Raw genomic sequence first — 20,937 nt, 5'->3', positions numbered from 1 at the left:
CTGTAATGAGTAGGACAAAATACTGGGAATAGCATTTTAGTCCTGATTTTTGGAGCGCTGTCCCATTGCAAAAATTTACCTTTCAAGTCCTAGTGAGGACAAAGAACTATATAAAAAAAAAGTATGAATTTGAAAGAAAAACGCTTTGTGCGCTTCGGCTGAAAAACGGAATGCCAAAAACGTATTATGTGACAGTGATGCGTGCATTTTCACTATATGAGATGTGCACCGCCCTTACATAAGATATGTGAACCGTCAATGTGTAAGGTGTGTGTGTTGTCGTTAAGTTACAAGCGGGGATTCCCATGGGTCCTGTCGCAAGGTTACGTAGAATTGCGTCATCCATATTGTACCTGACCGTTTAAAACGGGGTAAGCTGTGTCACGTCATTAGAGTCTGGAGGGGTGTGTTGTAGGATTCGCGAAATCTGAAATAAGAATACGTCAAGCATATTACATCTGGAAACCAGAGCAGCATTGCAGAGGTTTGGTGGCTTAAGGGGCTATAGCTCGACTTATAGTCTCCCTGGCGAGGGTGGCGAGGGTGTGTCGCTAGCTGTGTGTCGCTAGCTGTGTGTCGCTAGCTGTGAGGGTAGTTCCCTATATTAAAACCCATGGGCTAGAAATCCCTATTATTGCTAGTTGTGTATTGTACCACCAACACTCCGATTACTCACATAAAGAAAATAGTGGAATTCCTGGAATCTTCCCAGGGTGGAAATCTTGTCAGGGTGTGAATCTTGCCACCTGACCCATTGCCCAGGTACGAGGGATTAGGACCTCCACTTATATTACTTCCAGAAATCCCATATTAACTTCCTTATCTGTTTTGTCGAAATCCCATGTTAATTTCCCTATCTATGTTGCAAAAATCGCATCTTAATTTCCCTATCTGTGTTGCAGAAATCCCATGTTAATTTCCAAAGGAGCTCGAAATCTTGCCAATACTGAAACGAAATTGGAACACCTGGGGAGTGTAACAGGAATGCCATGTTAATTTTCCTATTTGTGTCTTTAAAATCCTTTGGTAATTTCCCTATCTGTCTTGTCGAAATCCCATGTTAATTTCCTAGGGATGTCAAGGGAATCTTTCCAGGGGTGTTGTCAGAATCTTGCCAGCTGACCGCATTGCCCAGATGTGAGGGATTAGGACCTCCACTTGTATACCCCTTATGGGCCGTTAGATATCCCATGTTAATCTGCTATCTGTGTTGTCAAATAGATTGACTCCTCACTACTTATGCCATCGAGTGATACTTCTAAGGACGAAAACTGATCCAATATTATCAAAAGATATACAGCCCCCTGACCTATCCAGCTTCAGAAGAACTAAGCTGAAACTCTCAAGCAATTTTTTTTATTCAACGCCTTACACGGTCATTCCAATCAGTGGCAGTTCTTGTAACATTAAAAGATAGGGCACTAAAAGATAATAATCCCAGTCGTAGCCATCGTCATACAAATTTATACACCGCTTATCAAAGATTAAATTTTTAAAACAATTTTTTTAACTGAAAGTAAGGAGCGACATTAAAACTTAAAACGAACAGAAATTATTCCGTATATGAAGGGGATGTCCCCTCCTCAACGCCTCGCACTTTAGGCTAAAATTTTTCATTGTTTTAAAAAGTAAACCTGTGAGATGGAGTCCAACTTTAGCGTAAAGAGCGAGGCGTTGAGGAGGTTTTTGTTTTAATGTCTGATCGTGTTTTAAATAATGCTGGGAAATCCGGCGCCCCCTTCATAGTAATGTGTCTTTCTCCTTGAAAACTTCCTCCATGGAAATGTCCTCCCACGTAACCCTCGCCCCCCCCCCCCCCGAATACCAGGAAAAATCCCCCTGGAAACTTCTGTATACTTCCCAATAACCAATAGTATGTGTAAACATTGGGCAAAGTTCATGACTTGCAGACCTTCCCCCCGGGGACTGAGGGGGATTAAGTCAGCCTTAAATACATATTTATTGTATTTTCCGACCATGCTGAACAAAATAGCTATCTTAAAATTTTATCGGGTGAATTTGGGGAAAAAAATGAGCGTGGGAGGGGGCCTAGTTTCCCTCCAATTTTTTGGTCACTAGAACTTTTAATTTCTGTTCGAATGAGCCCCCCTCGATATTCTAAGACCACTGGGTCGATACGATCACCCCTGGGAAAAAGAAAAAAAAAACAATAAATAAACACGCATCCGTGCTTGTGTCAAAAAATACAAAATTGCACTTTTTTTCAGATAGGAGTTTGAAAATTCTACAGTAGGGTTCTCTGATACGCTGGATCTGATGGTTATATTTTCATTAAAGTTCTATGAATTTTACGGGCTGTTTCCTCCTTTTTTGAAATAGGACAAATTTTCTCAGGCGTGTAACTATTGATGGGTAAGATTAAAGACCTGTTAAGATTAAACTTGATGAAACTTATACATTTGAAATCATCATAAGAATCTAATTCTTTTGATGTATCTATTGGTATCAAAATTCTGTTTCTTAGAGTTTCAATTACTATTGATCCGTGTCGCTCCTTACTTACAGTTCGTTGCCACAAACTGTGTGATATTAACTAAATAATCAAGCTCGAAATAATACAAATTTTAATCTTTTAATTTCTAGAAATTCTAAAATTTCACAAATTTATATGCAACTGAACAAAAATATCACATAAATAATATAGCTTAAATAACACAAACATAGTCAAAATAAAACCTAAAATATTTAACATTTTAATTTTCTAGAAAATCTTAATAAAAAAAAACTTTAAAATCAATAACGAATAAAAGGAATAATGAACTAAAACAAATATATATAAAATTACTGAAGAGGCAGTTTAGCATAAGAAACCTTGACGGACAAGGGAACGAAACTATTTACGCAACACATATATTGCGCTGCTACCAGATAAATTTTAGTTAACAGTTTCGTCATGGGAGCCATTAGCAACGAGATGTTCAGGGGAAGGATTTCACAAATCCGGGAATCTACCAAAATACCGACACCGAACTTAAAACACATTTCATCTCAGCGTGCTGAAAGAGTTTTATGCGAAAATTGCTTAAAAAGGGTGCAACAATGGACTCAGGGTATTCAGAAACTACCAGAAGAGTCGATGTTGGATCCTTTCCAGGCGGTCCTTTTGATCTGAAGCCAGGCCGTAGGGCCGAACGGGACAAGCTTACTCTACCAGAGATCGGATAAGCTTAAGGAAAATATACAATAGGTTGGGACAGAATGACGAGCAAGGAGGTTTTAAAGATAGGATACTTATTTTTAAGTGTTCAATCATCTCCTGTGTCTGTTTCTCCTACTTCAGGTCTTCTAGTAAATGTATTCCTATAATTTTGAAATCCATGACGCAGTAACCTGAAAAATTCTGTGCAAGAAGAGATTAGTTATCCCTGAAAAAAGAAAAGTAAATGCGAGCTATTTTCCCCAGCTTTTGACCATTCTGTCCTACTCCGATTGGCGTGACCAACCCAATATGATTCTATCTGCCTCGCTTGAAACTTTCTTTTCACCACTGATAAATCATCAATGAACTTCAAGCGGTCCAACTCATAATTAGACACTCGTTTACCATAATCAAATAAAGTAGGTGGCCTAAAATCGTATCCTCGAGAATTCCACAGTAGAGTGGTTGGGGGTTAGAATAGGCCGATTTGTACGTATTTAGTGTATTTACTTCTACCTGAAAAACTAGCAACTATTCTTACCAAACATGCACCGACATTAAAATTTTCCAGTAGATTGTGGATAAGGGAGCTATGGCAGATCAAGTTGAATATTCTTTATATGTCAATCACAATGAGGTTGACCTTGCACTCTGGATCATCCAGGTGCTTTGAAATCTTATCTGGCAAACTTGCTAAATAATAGCTCGTCGAATCTATGGGAATATCCCCAAATTGTTGGGGTTCGTTTTTATCCAGAAAAAAAAGTTTTCAGTCACTCAGCGATGAAAATTTTCAAATATCTTACTAAAAATATGAGCCATCATAATAGGACAGAGACCAGTAAAGTCACAGGCAGCTTCCTTTTTGTGGATACGGGGTTATGAAACCTTTTTTCCAATTTTGTGGGTCTGATATCGTATTTTGTTTGATATTAGAGTTAACGAAGCACTCAAAATTTGCACTAAATCCTGAATTAGGTCGTCAGGAATATCGGGTGGTGTAATACTGGATCTCTTCAGTTTCGGCAAGGACGGTAGACTTAGGATTTTGTGATGATCCTAAATTCACTGTCCCCCTCAACGACGCCACTGTTTATCATTACCAATTCGAAAGTGCACTGATAGGACCGAGTATTTTAATGTATTAAATAAAGTTATGACTTTATAGTTTCAGGTTACTTTTGCTTTTCTTGTTTTATTTTGGTTATATAAAGCCGTTTAAATTGTTGAAAATGTAGTCTGCATGATGATTTTCTCTTTTTCTTTGTGACAGGCAATGTTCTTAATTATGTCATAAGGAATCGTGTTTTTCGTTCATTAACATTGATTATATTTTGTTGTAAAGATAAGGTTACTCTACTACCACAGAGGCAGACTCCAAAAAGGTTATCGAGTGTACAGCTTCGGGACAAAAAAATGTTCAAGATTAGTCTATCAGCAATTTGATTATGAGAAGCAGGTTGAGCCGCAGTTATATTATAGCCAGAGTCATGTCAAGTATTTTTCATTATTTTGAACTAATTCTTAATAAACCATAATCACCCAAGCTAAACTGGATCAAGAACGGTACCAAAAAGTTGATCCTAAGGTGATTGCTACAATTGTCCTCTGAATCTACAGTAGCTCTAACCCTGCCATAAGAAGAAAATTTGTAAGGATATGATAGCTATCTGATGTAGTCAACGATTGAAGAAGTTGGATTTAAAAACTGGTACAAATGCATTCGGCAGACATCTTCTTAATAAAGTGAAAAGTCAGTCTTCTTCCAGACGATGCCAATTTAAGTTCTAACAGATAATAATCTTTTCTTGTTTGATGTATTCAGTGAGCCAACCGAATCTCACATAAAACTGTGTGAAAAAATGTTCTTTTTCTGGAGCTCAACCGAGAATATTGCAATGTCTCGTCTCGTATGTGAAGGCTACGCTAATCTTGATTACTAGATCACTTAACAAACATAGTTTTTAAGGGGCTTGTTCTTATTCATGCATTCTTCGTTTACACAAACTGGAGATAGCTATAATTTTTTTCTGGTATACCAGGTAATTGAAGCCACATTGTGGATGTTTTCAAGAACAATTATCTCATTTGGTGTCATTGATAAATGTTCTTTCTTCAGAATTTTCATGATCACTGGAGCACTTGCAACCATTTGCATTGTTAAGACAGTAGCTCGATCTTTTCTTCCGCCTTTGATCGGTGTCATCGTTTGTACTTCAAATAGACACCTACTGAAATCCAGGCATCGATTTCTGGAACCACATAAGTTACTGCAGACATGATATGCAATCACTGTTGGTATTTAGAAATTGGCATGAGACCACTGGTGATTTGACACAAAATCAACATAAAAGCAAAATAAAAACAATAGAAAAGTTACGGAAAAGGTTAATACAATAAATGCAAAACAATGCAGTCCAGAACCACTACAGAGTTATTATAAAATTACAAAAGATAAATTTTTTGACGACCTATTGCTAACAATCTAGTTTTAACTTGTGCCCTATATTAGGAAAAAAATAATGAAATCCAGTTACATGCCCTAGCATTGACGAGACAGCAAACCAACTCCTAATATACTTTGATTCTCTATAGAGACATGTTGTAAAAAGAACTTTTAGCTCAGAGAAGACACACTCGTACCACCAAGTCTTGCTAGTACAAAAGGTACAAGTATTATAAAGTGTTTCCAATGTTGCCCTTGATTTCCTGTTCCCCTTTTTTTAAATTTGAAGTGAGTTAAATTGGTTTTAGAAAAGTACTAGTTGACCTAAGCCGGGCCAAAAACAAATTGGCTTATATCACTGCTCAACAAAAAACCTAAGCAAAGTTTTTGTTTTCTTAATTTTTAAATTTATTTATTTCGTGCTAGCTCGTTCTCATAACACTTTTCTATCAACATCTGATACCTCCTTCTTCCTATCGCACAAGAATTCGCTTTTTTAAATGGTTTTTTCTTTATTCAACTTTACTGATCACTGTCCCAGGCTTACCTTGCTACACCCTTGGTCTAATGAGTTCAATTCACTCAACTCACCTCTTGCGAACCAGTCGAAGAGCCAGTTTTAAGCTAAATCAAAAGGTTAAATAATTTAGTTTCCTTCCCAAAATTCGATGAGAAAACATGAGTCACACAAAAATCAAGTTGTAAGTTAATTGGGTCTCTTGATATATATGTAGAAACAAAGCTTGTGTTTAGTAAGCTATGTAAAAAAAAAAATAAAAAAAAGATTAATGTGTTTTCCAGATTAAATTTTGGTCCTTTTCTCATGACTTTAAACCATGAGACTGCAAAGTTAAAGCACTTGAGTTTATAATCTGGTTGAACTTAGAAAAAAGAAAAGTTATGCATGATCAGTGATCTACTTCGTGGTCAGCGTGTCGAAAATGATTAATAAGTATAGTGCATTCCCTATACTGATCATTTAGGAGTGTCATCTTTCTATAGAAACAAAAAATGACCTAGTTGAATGCTTATTAATCCGTGATATAACATTAAAGTATAATCTTTAAAGCCCTATTAATATTCATATTGTCGCTAAAATCACTTAAATTCCAGTTCAATTGTACCATTTTAGTAGTATACCCCATATGGAATTTAAATAGCCCACCGTACCAGCAATCCTGACAGGGTCAATGTACAATGCCCGTTTAAAGTATGTTAACTCATGACCTTCAATTTTTGTCTTTTATTTTAATTTCTACTTCCACCCCCCCCCCCCCCCAATCCCAACATGCTAAAATTATGTATGGTATTTTGTGTAAGAACTTTTAAAACTCACTATTTCGAAAAAAGGTTTTCCATTAATAATTTTTTTGCTCTCAAGAATTTTGTTAGGTTCCGCTATTAAACCGTTAATTTTACATCTTCAGGGAGAGTTGTTGGCGAAATATTAAAGACTCAACAAAGTGGAAAAGGTTTAAAAAGGGTACGAAGTAGTCATTCACTCATTTGTTTCTTTCTAGGTCAGAGCCAAACGACATCAATGGTAGAGATACGAAAGAATAAGAGGATTGTAATATCAGATAAAGTTCTTTTCTCATGTGTGTGTGTGTGTGAGAGAGAGAGAGAGAAAGAGAGAGAGAGAGAAAGAGAGAAAATTTTTGTCTTGTCTCATCATTTGCATTTTTAACCCCTCTTTCTTCTCATCACACTAACATTAGGGATCGTATTTCATACAATTGATTCTAAAACTCACTATTTCAAAAATACGGTTTTTATTATTCTCAGTAACAATGCCTCACTGATTTCCATGACGCCCATACAAGATTCCCATGGGATTCTTTTGACAGCCCTGGATTCTGGAAACATCATAGCAGGATTTCCAAGAAGCCCTGGTTTCGGGAAGACGCGCCTCCACAATACAACCGATCAGCCGGTGTTACATCAGTGTTTACATTTTGAGCAGGCACACCTTCGCAGTTTAAATGGCCAGGTATTAGTTAACTCATAGGGGGAAACTAAGAGATGTAGGTGCTACGGCAATGTTTATATTCGGTTGCTATATAATAGAGGGCAACGCAATCTTGTTTGACTCAACAGGTGCTATACCATAGGGAAATTTTAACGTTTGTAATTGGAGTTGAGGGTAATGCTATCGCACGTGGATTTATCGGTAATAACTTATGGCACAATTTACCTCCCTCGATGACATCCTCTGGGGGTAAATTAACACACATAAAGGTTTTTCAACCTTTTTTCTCTCAAAAATAATGTTTTTTGAATAAAAAATTACCATTGTTTTTATTTGAACAGCGGAAGCTTGCCATTTCATTGCTAGATTGCAATCTTCCATGATAATTCCGAGCCTGTGACACTGAATTGTTGACAAATGGCACTCTCTAGCAGGCATTATTGCACATATGGCATTTTTGGGGCATTTTTCCAGGAAAAATGTTCATTTAGACTAGAATTGATCCTATAAAATTAACTGACCCCCCTATTAGCGTTTCTTCTGACAACTCATAACAATTACCACCCCCGACCAAATTCTCTGGGGGATAAATTATCATAAATAAGGGTCTTTCAAAATTTTTCTTTCAAAAATCATTTTTTAAAATAAAATAAAAGACCATTGTTTTTATTCGAACAGTGAAAACTTGCCATTTCATTGCTAAATTGCGATGTACCATGGTAATTCCAAGCCTATGACACCAAATGGTTGACACACGGCACCCTCTATCAGGTATTATCGCATTTATGGCATTTTTTGGGGGCATTTTCCAGTAAAAATATTCATTTACACTAGAATTGATCCTTTAATCTTTATGAAAAACCCCAATTAGCGTTTCTTCTGGTGACTCATAACAATTGAGATCAGCGTGGAACAACTTATCACCCCTGACGATACCCTCTGGGGGGAGGGGAGGGCAAATTATCACACATGCCAAAATATCACATACGCTTTTTTTACGCTTTAAAATATGACCATTTTTTATTGGACAGCGGGACTTGATATGTCATTGCTAGAACTTGATGTCCCATGGTAATTCTGAGCATTTGACACTGAATGGTTGCTACGCGGCACCCTCTAGCAGACATTATCACACAAGTGGCATTTTGGGGGGGGCATTTTCCACTAAAAATATTCATTTACCCTTAGATTGATTCTTGAAACTTAGTGAAAAACCTCATTAGAGTCTGATGACTCATAAAAATTGAGGTCATTGTGGCACAATGCACCACTCCAGACAACACCCTCTGGGGAGTAAATTTTCACACCCAAAGATCTTTCAATATTTTTATCTCAAAAATAATTTTGTAAAATAAAAAATGACAGTTGTTTTTTTAACTGGACAGCGGAAACTCGCCAATTCATTGCTAGAATGTGATGTTTCATGGTAATTCCTAGGCTCTGACACTAAACGTTTGACACACGGCACCCTCTAGCAGGCATTATCGAAAATATGGCATTTTCAGGAGCATTTCCCGACAAAAATACTCATTTACACTAGAATTGATTCTTTAATCTGAATGATAAAAACCCTTAAGGTTTCTACTGATGACTCATAACAACTGAGGTTAGTGTAGCACAACGTACCATCCCAGACGACATCCTATGGGGGAAAAATTATCACACATGAGGATTTTTCCAACCTAATTGGACAGCGGTAACTTGCAATTTCATTGCTAAAATGTGATGTTCCTTGGTCATTCCGACCCTGTGACACTGAATGCTTGGCAAACGACACCCTCTAGCAGGCATTATCGCACATATGGCATTTTTCGGGGGAATTTTCTAGCAAAAATATTCATTAACACTAGAATTGTTCCTTTCAACTTAATGAAAAACCCTCATTATAGTTTCTTCTGATTACACCTAACAATTGAGCCCAGTGTGGTACAATGTATCATACCCGATGACGCCCTCTGAGGGGGCAAATTATCACATAAGGGTTTTCAACCTTTTTCTCCAACAAAAATAATTAAAAAACTAAAAATGGGCATTTTTTATTTGAATAGCGGAAACTTGCCTTTCTATCATTAGATTGCAAAGCTCTATGGCAATTCCCAGTTTGTTAATCTCAATGTCTAGCATTTGACACCCTCTAGCGTTTATTATCGTATCAAAGGCATTTTCAGCCATTTTCCTTCAAAAGATCCATTTACAGTAGAATCAATCGTTTAAACTTAATGAAAAACCCTCAATAGCGTCTCATTTTGTATGACTCCTGTCAATTGAGGCCAGCGTGATACAATTTACCGCGCCCTATGACACCCTCCGGCGAACATCCTGAGAAATCACACAAATTCTTATTAAAAAATACAAAACACAGTTACAAAACAGAAAATTACTCTTACAAAATAAAAATAGATCCTAAAAGATCACAAATTCTTCTTACAAAATACGAAATACCTGTTACAAAACAGAAATAATTGTTATAAAATACAAAAAAACCTCAAATAATTCTAAAACAGTTCTAACAAAATGAAAAATAGTTGGTGTAGATTACAAAGTACTTGATACAGAAAAAAAGCACAAAATTTGAACACCACCCAAAATACCTTATATAGAATACGAAAACTTCAAGCATAATCCAAATTACTTCTAAAAAACAGAAATGTTTCTTACAAAATACAAAACACTTTCAAAATTCGAAAAGAGTTCTAACAGAATGAAAAACTGTTGATCATGAAGACAAAATACTTCGTACAAAATACAAAATTCTAACAACACCCCAAATACTTCTTATGGAATATGAAAAACTTCAATCCTACTTCAAATAATACCTAAAAAAAAAAACTCTTACAGAACACAAAAATACTTTGCACAGTTCTAACATAGTTCCAACAGAATGAAAATACTTGGTGCAGAGCACAAAATACTTAATACAAAATACAAAGTTCTAGCAACACCCAAAATACTTCCATAGAATATAAAAAAAAATCAAACATAACCCAAAATAATTCCTACAAAACAGAAATTACTCTTAACAAAATACAAAAAAAACTTTACACAATTCTAAATAGTTTTAACAAACGAAAAATAGTTAGTATAGAACACAAAATACTTGAAAAAAAACACAGATATTCTAACAACACCCCAAACACTTCTTATAGAATACAAAAACACAATCCAAAATATTTCCTACAAAGCAAAATTAACTCATACAAAATAAAAAAAAATTCGAACAATTTATAAATAGTTTTAATTAAATGAAACAAAGCTGGTGTAGAACACAAAATACTTGCTACAAAACACGAAATTCTAACAACATCCCAAATACTTCTTATAGAATACAAAAACTCCAAGCATAATCCAAATTACTCCTACAAAACAGAAATAGCCCTTACTAAATACAAATAATACTTTGCATAATTTTAAAATAGTTTTAACAGAATGAAAAATACTTGGTGCAGAACAAAAATACTTACTACAAACATAGAAATTCTAACACGACCCCAATTACTTTTTATAGAATACAAAAAGTTCAAGCATAGTCCAAATAATTTTCTATAAAACAGAAATAACTCTTTAGAAATACGGAAAAAAAAAAAAAAAAATTATGAGTGTCACTAAATTTTAGCCCTTAAGAGGGCTCTTGGGTAATTTTTTGTTCAATAGTCATTGTTAGATACATTTAAGCCTTTATCACTTTTTCATTCCCTTTTATAGAAGAAGCTAGAGTTTAGGTCTGCTCACTGGTCAGCAGGACTATGACCACTTACCACTCTCGCTAGAAGGACCTTCAATAAGTCTTTCTTTGGACCTTCAATAAGTAAACTGTATAAAACTAAGATAAAATAAGTGGTTTACTGTCAGCGACTGGAAGAGGGCTGATATGGATCTATATTTATTTACATTGAGCAGTTTGTTAGCAACGATCCGTGTTCCGTATTACCTTCTTCAGTGCTCTCTTTATGTTGAAAATAGAAAAGCTGAATTAAATATTTATTATAACCAGATTGTGCCGTGTCTTAAACGTGCGGAACAATTAAGTGTCCCGAAAAATAGAGTAAAAGTAAAGACTCGGAAGCCGTTTTGGAATTTGGATCCCAATTTTAAAAATACCAAAAATAAAGCAAAGTTTTGGCTTTGGAATCAGGTTTGTTGTGGTAGGCCTAAAAGAGGTGCTGTATTTGAGATAGAGCAACGCATAAAATTTAAGTAAAAGAAACAGCTTATATCTATTATAATAAGATATAAGGGCCTTAACTTACCAATTTCACGCAAAGAGTGGACAGAGGTGTTGACTCCGGAGATAGTTGAAAATGATTCAAATTCCCATATTCCAGCCCAGACCTGGGCTGAATATTATTCTTCAGATTTTTCTAAGGTAAACTACTTTGTCCATTCTTATTTTAGTCGGTTGGTTCATATATATTTTCCGCTTACAGTCTCACAGTATAACATTATTATTGTGTCTCTATCGTTTGTCGAAACTGCAGTTAAAGACTTATAATCTGCATCTTCTGACTGTGATAGAATTTCCGCGCTTTACCTGCAGCCAGATTGCAAACTCCTGATTTCGCACCTTCAGTTGCTTTATCAAATCTGTTTAAGTTCGTCTCTGGTACCTGATGGCTTTCTGAGCGGTACGGTAACTTCTGTTCTCAAAAAAGGAAAATCCCCTCTTAATTGTTCTTCGTGTGGATCTGTTACGGTATCTTGCAACCTAAACAAAGTATTAGAATATATTCTTCTTCCACCTCTTACTACTAGGGCTGATTTTGGAGAGAACCAGCTTGGTTTGAGCCTGGGATCGAATGCAATCATGCTCACCAAATTCTTTTTTCTCTTCTTTTAGATGCTTCACGAAATAAAAATCTATTCACCTTTGTGCTCTTGGTATTTCTAGAACTTTTGATTCTGTTAAATATTTTCAGCTTTTTCATTCTCTTTTTACTTAAGGGATTAACCTTTCTGTAATTTTCTTGCTGAAGTACAGGTACTCATCATTTTTTCTTAATGTTAAAGTTAATTGTTCAGTTTTTGGAAAACAGATACCCTTCAGAAAAGGGGTCTGACAAGGAGGTGTTCTATCACCTAGCCCATTTAAAATTTGTGTTTCTCAAGATTTAAATAATATACCTCCAACTTATTTTTATGGGTAACCTAACGTATCATATCTTGTATATGTTGATGTTCTTCTTGTCATTAGCAAAAGCAAAGATAGCCTTTCTAAATTTGTTAATTACATTTCTGAAGCGTTTGTTCGGATTGATCCATATTTAAATGTTAATAAATGCGAGTACCTTACTTTCGGCTCTTCCCTTTCTTCACCTTCCCTTCTGGCATCCAAATCGTAATAAAAAAGCACAAAAATCGGAAAAAATAATGAAAAAAAGATGAAAAAATAAAAACTATAAAAAATATTGAAAAAATGAAAAAAGATAAAAAATTATGAAAAAAATAATGAAAAAAGAGCTCACATCGCTCTCTATTGAAGCAGTGTTATTATAATACCTATGATTTTAGTTTTACTCGGAAATATTCTGTATTTTGGAAGAGCTAGTTTGTATTTTGCATGAACTATTTTGTATTTTGTGAGAACTATTTTTATTTGTAAGAACTAATTTGGAAAGAATATTTGTATTTTGCTAAGACTATTTTGTATATTTTAAGAATTGTTTACTATTTTTAGAACTATTTTTTTTCATAACAACTGTTTTGTATTTTGTAAGAACTATTTTGTTCTTTGTAAGAATATTTGTAAAACTTATTTTGTAAGAAGTATTTTTTTTTTTTTTTGTAAAAACTATTTTGTATTTGCAAGAATTAGTTTGGAAGACTTCAATTGTCAGAAATACTTGCATCGAGTTCATGACCCATAAGACAAAGTTCGGTATTTCGCTCAATGGGTGCCTAAGAAGATACCTGATATGGAAAAATGCATTAGATATTTTTATTTAATTAAATTTTACCCACTAATGACAACAAGGTAAATAGCGGAGTAAAATATATAAAATAGACACAAACTACGAAAAAAAAATGCACTCAAGATACAAAAAAAACACACAAGCTACGAAAAAATATACAATTAAAACCATGGAACCGTGGCAGTTGGTTTTTTCTTTATATCTAACAGCTTTCTGTTCAACACGGCAATTTTTCCGAAAACATCATTAAATCCGAAATTTGACATTATCTTCCCATTACGGTATCAAGGTGGAAGAAAAAGAAGGAATTTGCCAAATCGAAAAGAACTGGACACACAAAAAAGAAATATCTTTCTTTTTTAACAGAGGGTAAAAGCAATTTTACCTTACCTCTTTCTTGCATTGTTTTTTCTTCATTTTTTCTCTTCTTTCATTTTTTTCGTTTTTTTATTATTTTTCATTGTTTTTTCATCTCTTTCCTTTTCTTTTCATATTTTTTTCTATTTTCTGTTGTCACAAAACATTTGTTACTAAATATGTTTTACAAAATACAAAATAGGTTTTGTATAATACAAAATGTTTCTCATAGTTCTCGAAAAATACAAAATATTTCTTACAACAACGAAAATAGTTCTTACAAAATAAGAAACAATTAAAACAAAATACAAAATAGTTCTTACAATTACAAAATATCTCATTCAAAATCCAAATTATGCTCTTATTGAACATAAATACTTCTTAGAAAATACAAAATCATAGGCAGCACAATAGCACTGTCTAAGTAAAGAACAATGTTAGCACACTGTATGAATTTTTTCCCTTTAGACCTGTACACTTCGTATCGAAAGAGCTTCGAACAAGACTAGAAACTTCGAAAAAGACTCATACGATTGGAGATTGGAATTGCTAGTAACCTTTTTAATAACCGAAAGTTATCGGAAAGCAACTAACACCCCCTCCACGCCCACCATTTCCCCAAATACAGTCAATCGAAATTTTGAGATGACCATTTTGTTCCACGTAGTTGATATCCACATGGAAATTATGTTTTTGAGGAGGACATCTTCCCCCTACAAGCAGTCAGGGCAAGGGTTGTAAGTTATGCCCTGGAGGCCTATGTAGGTTTTATAGAAAACGTTGTCGTAGAAACATCAAAAAGAGCTCATTCAAATGGAAACTCAAAGGGCTAGTGGTCTTTTCAAAATTCGAAAGTGATTGGAGGGCAACTAACTCCCCTCTCACACGTGCCATTTCCCAAAACACATTTAGTCAAAATTTCAAGATATAAATTTTTTCAACGTAGTTGAACGGTGAGGAAATTATGTCTTTGAGGATGACTTTCTCCCGGTAGCCCTCAGGGTAAGGAATATAGGTTATGCCCTGGGGACATATAAGGTTTCTATAGAAAGTGTTGTCGTAAAAGCTTCAAAAAGGGCTCACTCGATTGGAAATTTTTAATAGTTGAAAGTAATTAGAGGGCAACTAGCCCACCTCTCACGCCCACCATTTCCCCAAACACATCCAATCAAGATTTTCAGATAAACATTTTGTTCAACGCTGTTAAAAGGTCTGGAATTTATGTCTTTGATGATGATAACCCCCCTATGAGCCCTCAGGGCAAGGGTTGTAAGTTATGCGCTTAGGGCATATAAGTTTTATAGAGAGTGTTGTCGTAAAAGCTTCAAAAAGGGCTCATTCAATTGCAAATTGAAAGGGCTAGTGCCCTTTTTAATAGTCAAAAGTGATTGGAGGGCAACTAACCCCCCCCCCTCATTTTGTTCAATGTAGTTGAAAGTTATTCAAATTAGGTCTTTGAGGATGACACCCCTCTCCCACAGCCTTCAAGGCAATGGTTGTAAGTTATGCCCTGGGGGCATATAAGGTTTTTATAGAAAATGTTGCCATAGAAACTTCAAAAATGCTCATTCACATGGAAATTGAAAGGGCTAGTGCCCTTTTTAATAGTCGAAAGTAATTGGACGGCAGCTAACCCCCCTCTCATGCCCACCGTTTCCCCAAACAAATCCAATCAAAATTTTAGAGGGCATTTTGTTCAACGTTGTTGAAAATTCTAGAAAGTATGTCTTTTTGAGGATGACACTCCTTCCACAGCCCTCAGGTTATAAGTTATGCTCTGGGGCCATATAAGATTTTTATAGAAAGCTATGCCGCAGAAACGTCAAAAATGGCTCATTCGATTGAAAATTGAAAGGGCTAGGGCCATTTTCAATGGTCGAAAGTGATTGAAGGGCAACTAACCCCCTCTCATACCCACCATTTCCCCAAACACATTCAAATAAAATATTGATATAGCCATTAGGTTAAACGTAGTTGGAAGTTCTTGAAATTAGGTCTTTGAGGATGAAACCCCCACCAGAGTCCTCAGGACAAGGATTGTAAGTTAGGCCCTGGGGACATATAAGGTTCTTATAGAAAGCGTTGTAGCATAAACTTCAAAAAGGGCTCATTCGATTGGATTGCCTGACTAAAAGCTCCTGTGAACTAGGTTGGGTTTAAAAAGTCTGGATGGTCCTGATGGTTCAGGAGGTTTGGTCCCCTAATCAGGTTAGTCTAGTCTTCCGTCCCTTGTTAAACATACGAGAAATCCTACTGCGGTTTCCTCATCGTGGTAGTCAGGTGGAAACGGCCGGAATTTCCTATCCCAATTCTTGCTAGGCCAAACCGCAGAGGGTGCCATCAGGGAGTGGAAACCTGCATGGTTAAATATATTTCCAAGAAACGTCCAAATACAAATCAATATACAGAGTCCAACCCATACTACGGCATCCCCGGCAAGCGATGCGTTGAAGGTTTCATTGGGGACTTCTCCAAAAAATTGGCAAGCCCATACTGCCGTATCCCCGGCAAGCGATGCGTTGAAGGTTTCATCAGCACCTTCTCCGAAAAATTGGCAAGCTGAGTTACTACTTCGGAGACATAGACAACCCCTCAGTGTAGGGTGCTGGAACGTCTGCTCGATGAAATGTCTAACGACCTAGTCGTTTATCACTGGGGAATTGTTGCGTTACAACATAGACATAATGTGCGTTTCAGAAACTCGAATCAACGGCATTGTGGAAGGCTCAGAGATTAGAACTCCTGAGGGAGGCGCTTCTTTCTCCTTTTTCAACTACGGGTCCCTTGATGGATCTGCGTATGGTGGAGTGGGCATCATTTTAAGCCCCCAATCAGTGAGGTCACTTCTAGAGTGGGTACCTATCTCACATATAGTAGCAAGAGTGTGATTCAAAGGCCACTTATTCAACATATCAGTTATTGTAGTTTATGCTCCAACCAGAAACGCACCGGAGAGCGAAGCAGATCTTTTTACCAAGTTCTAACTTGTACACTTAAGAAAGTCCCAAAACGAGACCTCATCTTTATTTGAGGCGACTTTAACGCCAGAGTCGGGGGAAAAGTATCCAATGCTGAGTCTGCCATTGACCACTTCGTTCTTGGAGCTAGATGTAGCCGAGAATTCAGACTTATACTCTTTGTCATGACGAATGTTTGGTCATTACCAATACCTTATTCAAACACAATACCAGTCACAAAGCCACATGGTATTCAAGAGATGGTAGAGCAAAAAGCCAGATTGATTACATCCTCGTGTCCCGCCGTTAGAAATCAATGGCTACGAACAGTAGATCGTACATTGGAGCAGATTTTGGCTCGAAAAATGGGTCGGATCATCTTCTAGTCAAGTTAGATCTAAAGTTACGACTTGCAGCACACCCCAAGAGGAACCTCCACAAAGATTTGATACCAATCGCTTCGATGATCATAATATACGACAGGCATTCTGCTTAGAGTTGTCTAACCGCCTTGAAGCTCTTGAAGTGCAAGCGAACGACGAGCATACTCAAAGTTTGGATTAAAAGTAATTAACCATACAATCTACAAGACTGCGGAAGATACGATAGGATACCGCAGAAGACTATCCAAAAAGTGGATGTCAACACGCAAAATTCAGTTGGCTGAGCACAAGCAACAGATATTGGGCAGAAAATCGGAGTTGTTCAAACGAGTTGTTAAAAGTAATAAAGCCCCTGGTCCTGATGCCATTCCGGCTGAACTTTATAAGTATAGAGGGACAGCACTTGTCAGTAGGATTCATAAACTAACTTGTCGTATATGGGAAGAAGAGATAGTTCCACCGGATTGGGGAGACTCTGTCATCCTTCCAGTGTTCAAAAAAGGACTAGAGACAAAACGCAGCAATTATCAAGGGATTTCTCTCATATGCGTTGCTGAAAAAATATTTGCCATAGTGCTACATAATCGTTTTCGTATCCAGCGCAACGCAAAGACAAGGCCCAATCAAGCGGTATTCTGCCCAGGCATGGGAACAATTGACCAACTATTCATTTTAAGACAAACCCTTGAAAAGAGGGACGAACACCGGAAACTGAAACGGCCTCTACTCATATATTTCGTTATAGCTTTTGATACTATTGCAAGGAATGGGGTTTAAAATGCAGAGACGGAAGATAAAATATCAGGAGAAATAGTTAGACTTATCCTAACATACTACCAGCACACGCGAGCCCACATTTAGATCGGTGGAAAAATCTTATTGATGTTCCAAATTGATTTTGGTGTCCGACAGTGATGTATATTGTCTCTCGTCTTATTTCCTTTCATAATCGGATTGATTCTGAACAGATCAGTAACGACTTTTCTAACTGTTGAAATAAGTGCTGTTTGCATGGTAATCCACTTGGATTTCACCGATGATCTTTCCTTGTTAGGTGAATCTAGTCCAAGAGCCCAATCCGTAGTATTAATTCTACCTGAAGAATCCTCTCTAGTTTACATAAAGATAAGCTCCTCGAAGACAAAGTCATGGCGTCTGGTATATCATTTCAAGATCCCCTAATTTTACTAGAAAAGTCGCCCATAGACGAGATACATGAATTTAAGTACCTAGGCTCTCTGGTAGACCCAATAGAAGGATGCTTATCAGAAATACAGTCAAGAATTGCTTCAGCAACTGGAGTCTTCTCCCAGCTAAATCAATCTCTATGGAACCAGAAATATGTTCGTCTGAAGACAAGAATAAGGATATACCAGGCCCTTGTTCGGTCTGTATTACTATACGGCTGTGAGACATGGACTATAAAAGCATCCGACATTCAAGCCTTCAAAATATTTGACCATTCATGTTTAAGCAGAATCATTGGCACTAAACTCCGTGATCGTGTCAGCAATGTCAAACTCCGTAAAATCTGCTATCAGCGTTCTGATTTGGCCACTATAATTAAACAAAGATGACCCCGATAGTTCGGCCATACATTTTGCAGCCCACATCACACCTTTATCAATAAAGCCCTCAGATGTACACCTCTTTTGGGATGGAAAAAGCAACATGGGAGACAAAAGAGAACATGGCTCGCATGCATCAAGGCTGGCCTAGATCCAATGGGTAGCTTCAAGAAATATGGACGAAGATGGAGAAAAGTCCTGGCTCGATTTGATTGTGACTCGCAAACGACCGAGACTCTTGGCTTACTACAATGACGAAGCTACTGGACGCCAGGGAGAGCGGAGATGCTTGAGTGCTGCTACAAGTACAAGTAAGCATATTCGATAGGAAATAAAGAGGTCTAGTGCTCTTATCAATAATCAAAAGCGATTGGATGACGAATAACCCCCCCCCCCCTTTATGGCCATTATTTCGCTGAACACTTCCGACCAACATTTTGATATAGCTATTTTGTTGAAGGTAGTTTAAGGGTCCGAAAATTATTTCTTTGAGTATGACAACCCCCCCCCACAGTCCTCAGTGTTAAGGTTGTAAATTTTGCCCTTGGGGCATAAAATGTTTTTATAGAAAGCTTTGTCGTAAAAACTTCGAAAAGGGCTAATTTTTTTGCAAATTGAGAGGCCTGTTGCCCTTTTTAATAGTCAAAAGTAATAGAAGGGAGAATTAACCCCCCCCCCCCCCATGCGGTCAATTCCCCAAAATTTCCAATCAACATTTTGATGTATCCATGTTGTTTAACATAGTTGAAAGGTCTGAAAATTTGAGGATAACACCCACCCACCCCCCGATAGCCCTGAGGACAAGGGTCGTAAATTAATCCCTTGGGGCATAAAAGGTTTTCATAGAAAGTTTTATCGTAAAAGCTTCAAAAAGGGCTCATTTGATTGGAAGCTGAGAGGACTTCTGCCTTTTTTATTAGTCGAAAGTAATCAAAGGGCAAATGCCCCCCCCCACACGCTTATTATTTCCCCAAACACTTCCAATCAAAGTTTTGATATAGCCATTTTGTTCAGCCTATCAGAGAGGTCTAAAAATTATTTTTTTGAGAATAAAAAATCCCCCTGCCCTCAGGGCTAGGGTTGTAAGTTATGCCTTGGGGACATATAGGGCTTTTATAGAAAGCGGGGTCATATAAACCTTGGAGGGGGCTCATTGGATCGATATTCAGACGCTCTAGTCCTCTTTTTAAGAGTCCAAATGATCAGAGGGCCCCTAACCCCTCCCCCCAACACACACGTCCTATTGTCCCGAAATGTGTCCAATAGAAATTTTGAGATAAAAATTCTATTCAAACTATTCTAAATATCCTATAACAAGGCTTTTGGGGTTGAGACAAACGCCAGAGATTAGGGGCAAGGGTTGTAAGTTATGCCCAGGGGGGTCAAAATGTGACAATGCACATTTTTTTCAGTAAATTCATTTGATTTTTTTCCGTAAAGTACAAATTATATTCTGGCTTTTAGAAAGCATGAGGTTTAGGAGAAGAATATTTGATCCTTATGAGGTGACTAGGGGGAGAGGGGCAAGGGTTCTAAAATCCACAGATAACATCCCTCAGATAATTATTTACGGGATGGGAGTGGATTTTCGCCTCCCAGCTTCACTGCATATGGAGGAATATACAAGTATTTAGACTAAGCTTGTGAAAAAACTGCTGAGGTGATGAGGTGCCCTCTTTTTTTCGAGATTGTACTTTTCGAAAAATATAATATAATAAAATTTAGAATGAAGAGCCTGGCTATAGGGACACATAACTTGCACTTTACTGAAAAAAACATAAATGTTCTTACTTTTATAACTTTAATAAATCAAATAATATTATCATTTTGATTACTAAATATCAGTATATATATATTAAACTGACAATGCACATTCATTTGTATTTTTTTCATTAAAGTGTAGATTATGTTCTGGCCTTGGGAAGGCATAGGGTTTTCAGCCCAACTTATGTTAATTTCTGCTCGTTTTGAGTTTGACTCGGTTAATTATTGTAATTTCTGTTCGTTTTGGGTTTCACTTATTTACCGATGCTGATTTGTGGTAGTTTCACGCTTGGTAGATTATTTGATTTATTTTTGCTCATTTTTTGTTTAATGAAGTTCTCTACTTTTCTTTGAAAAACTTATTTTATGAAAAAGTTTTTTTTTAATAATTTCTGTTCATTTTATATTGGCATAGTCTTTTCAGGGA

The 20,937-nt window shown here is 36.6% G+C and overlaps 1 protein-coding gene across 1 annotated transcript in view; it reads right to left on the bottom strand.

Moving 5' to 3' along the window:
* The window catches only part of LOC148944363 (uncharacterized), a 244,829-nt gene extending 227,547 nt beyond the window's left edge, over positions 1-17,282 (bottom strand). The window contains exons 1-3 of the mRNA XM_089099910.1: positions 17,210-17,282; positions 16,081-16,376; positions 11,823-11,909 (exon numbers count right to left, since the gene is read on the bottom strand). Coding sequence (XP_088956036.1) covers positions 11,823-11,909; positions 16,081-16,376; positions 17,210-17,282 — 456 coding nt within the window. The remainder of the gene's footprint in view (positions 1-11,822; positions 11,910-16,080; positions 16,377-17,209) is intronic.
* Between the last annotated feature and the right edge of the window lie 3,655 nt (positions 17,283-20,937).

Source organism: Artemia sp. Qi Xiang Cuo, chromosome 14 (assembly GCF_049724085.1).
Source record: "Artemia sp. Qi Xiang Cuo chromosome 14, ASM4972408v1, whole genome shotgun sequence".
NCBI classification, from domain to species: domain Eukaryota; kingdom Metazoa; phylum Arthropoda; class Branchiopoda; order Anostraca; family Artemiidae; genus Artemia; species Artemia sp. Qi Xiang Cuo.
This window is presented reverse-complemented; position numbering and strand designations above follow the sequence as displayed.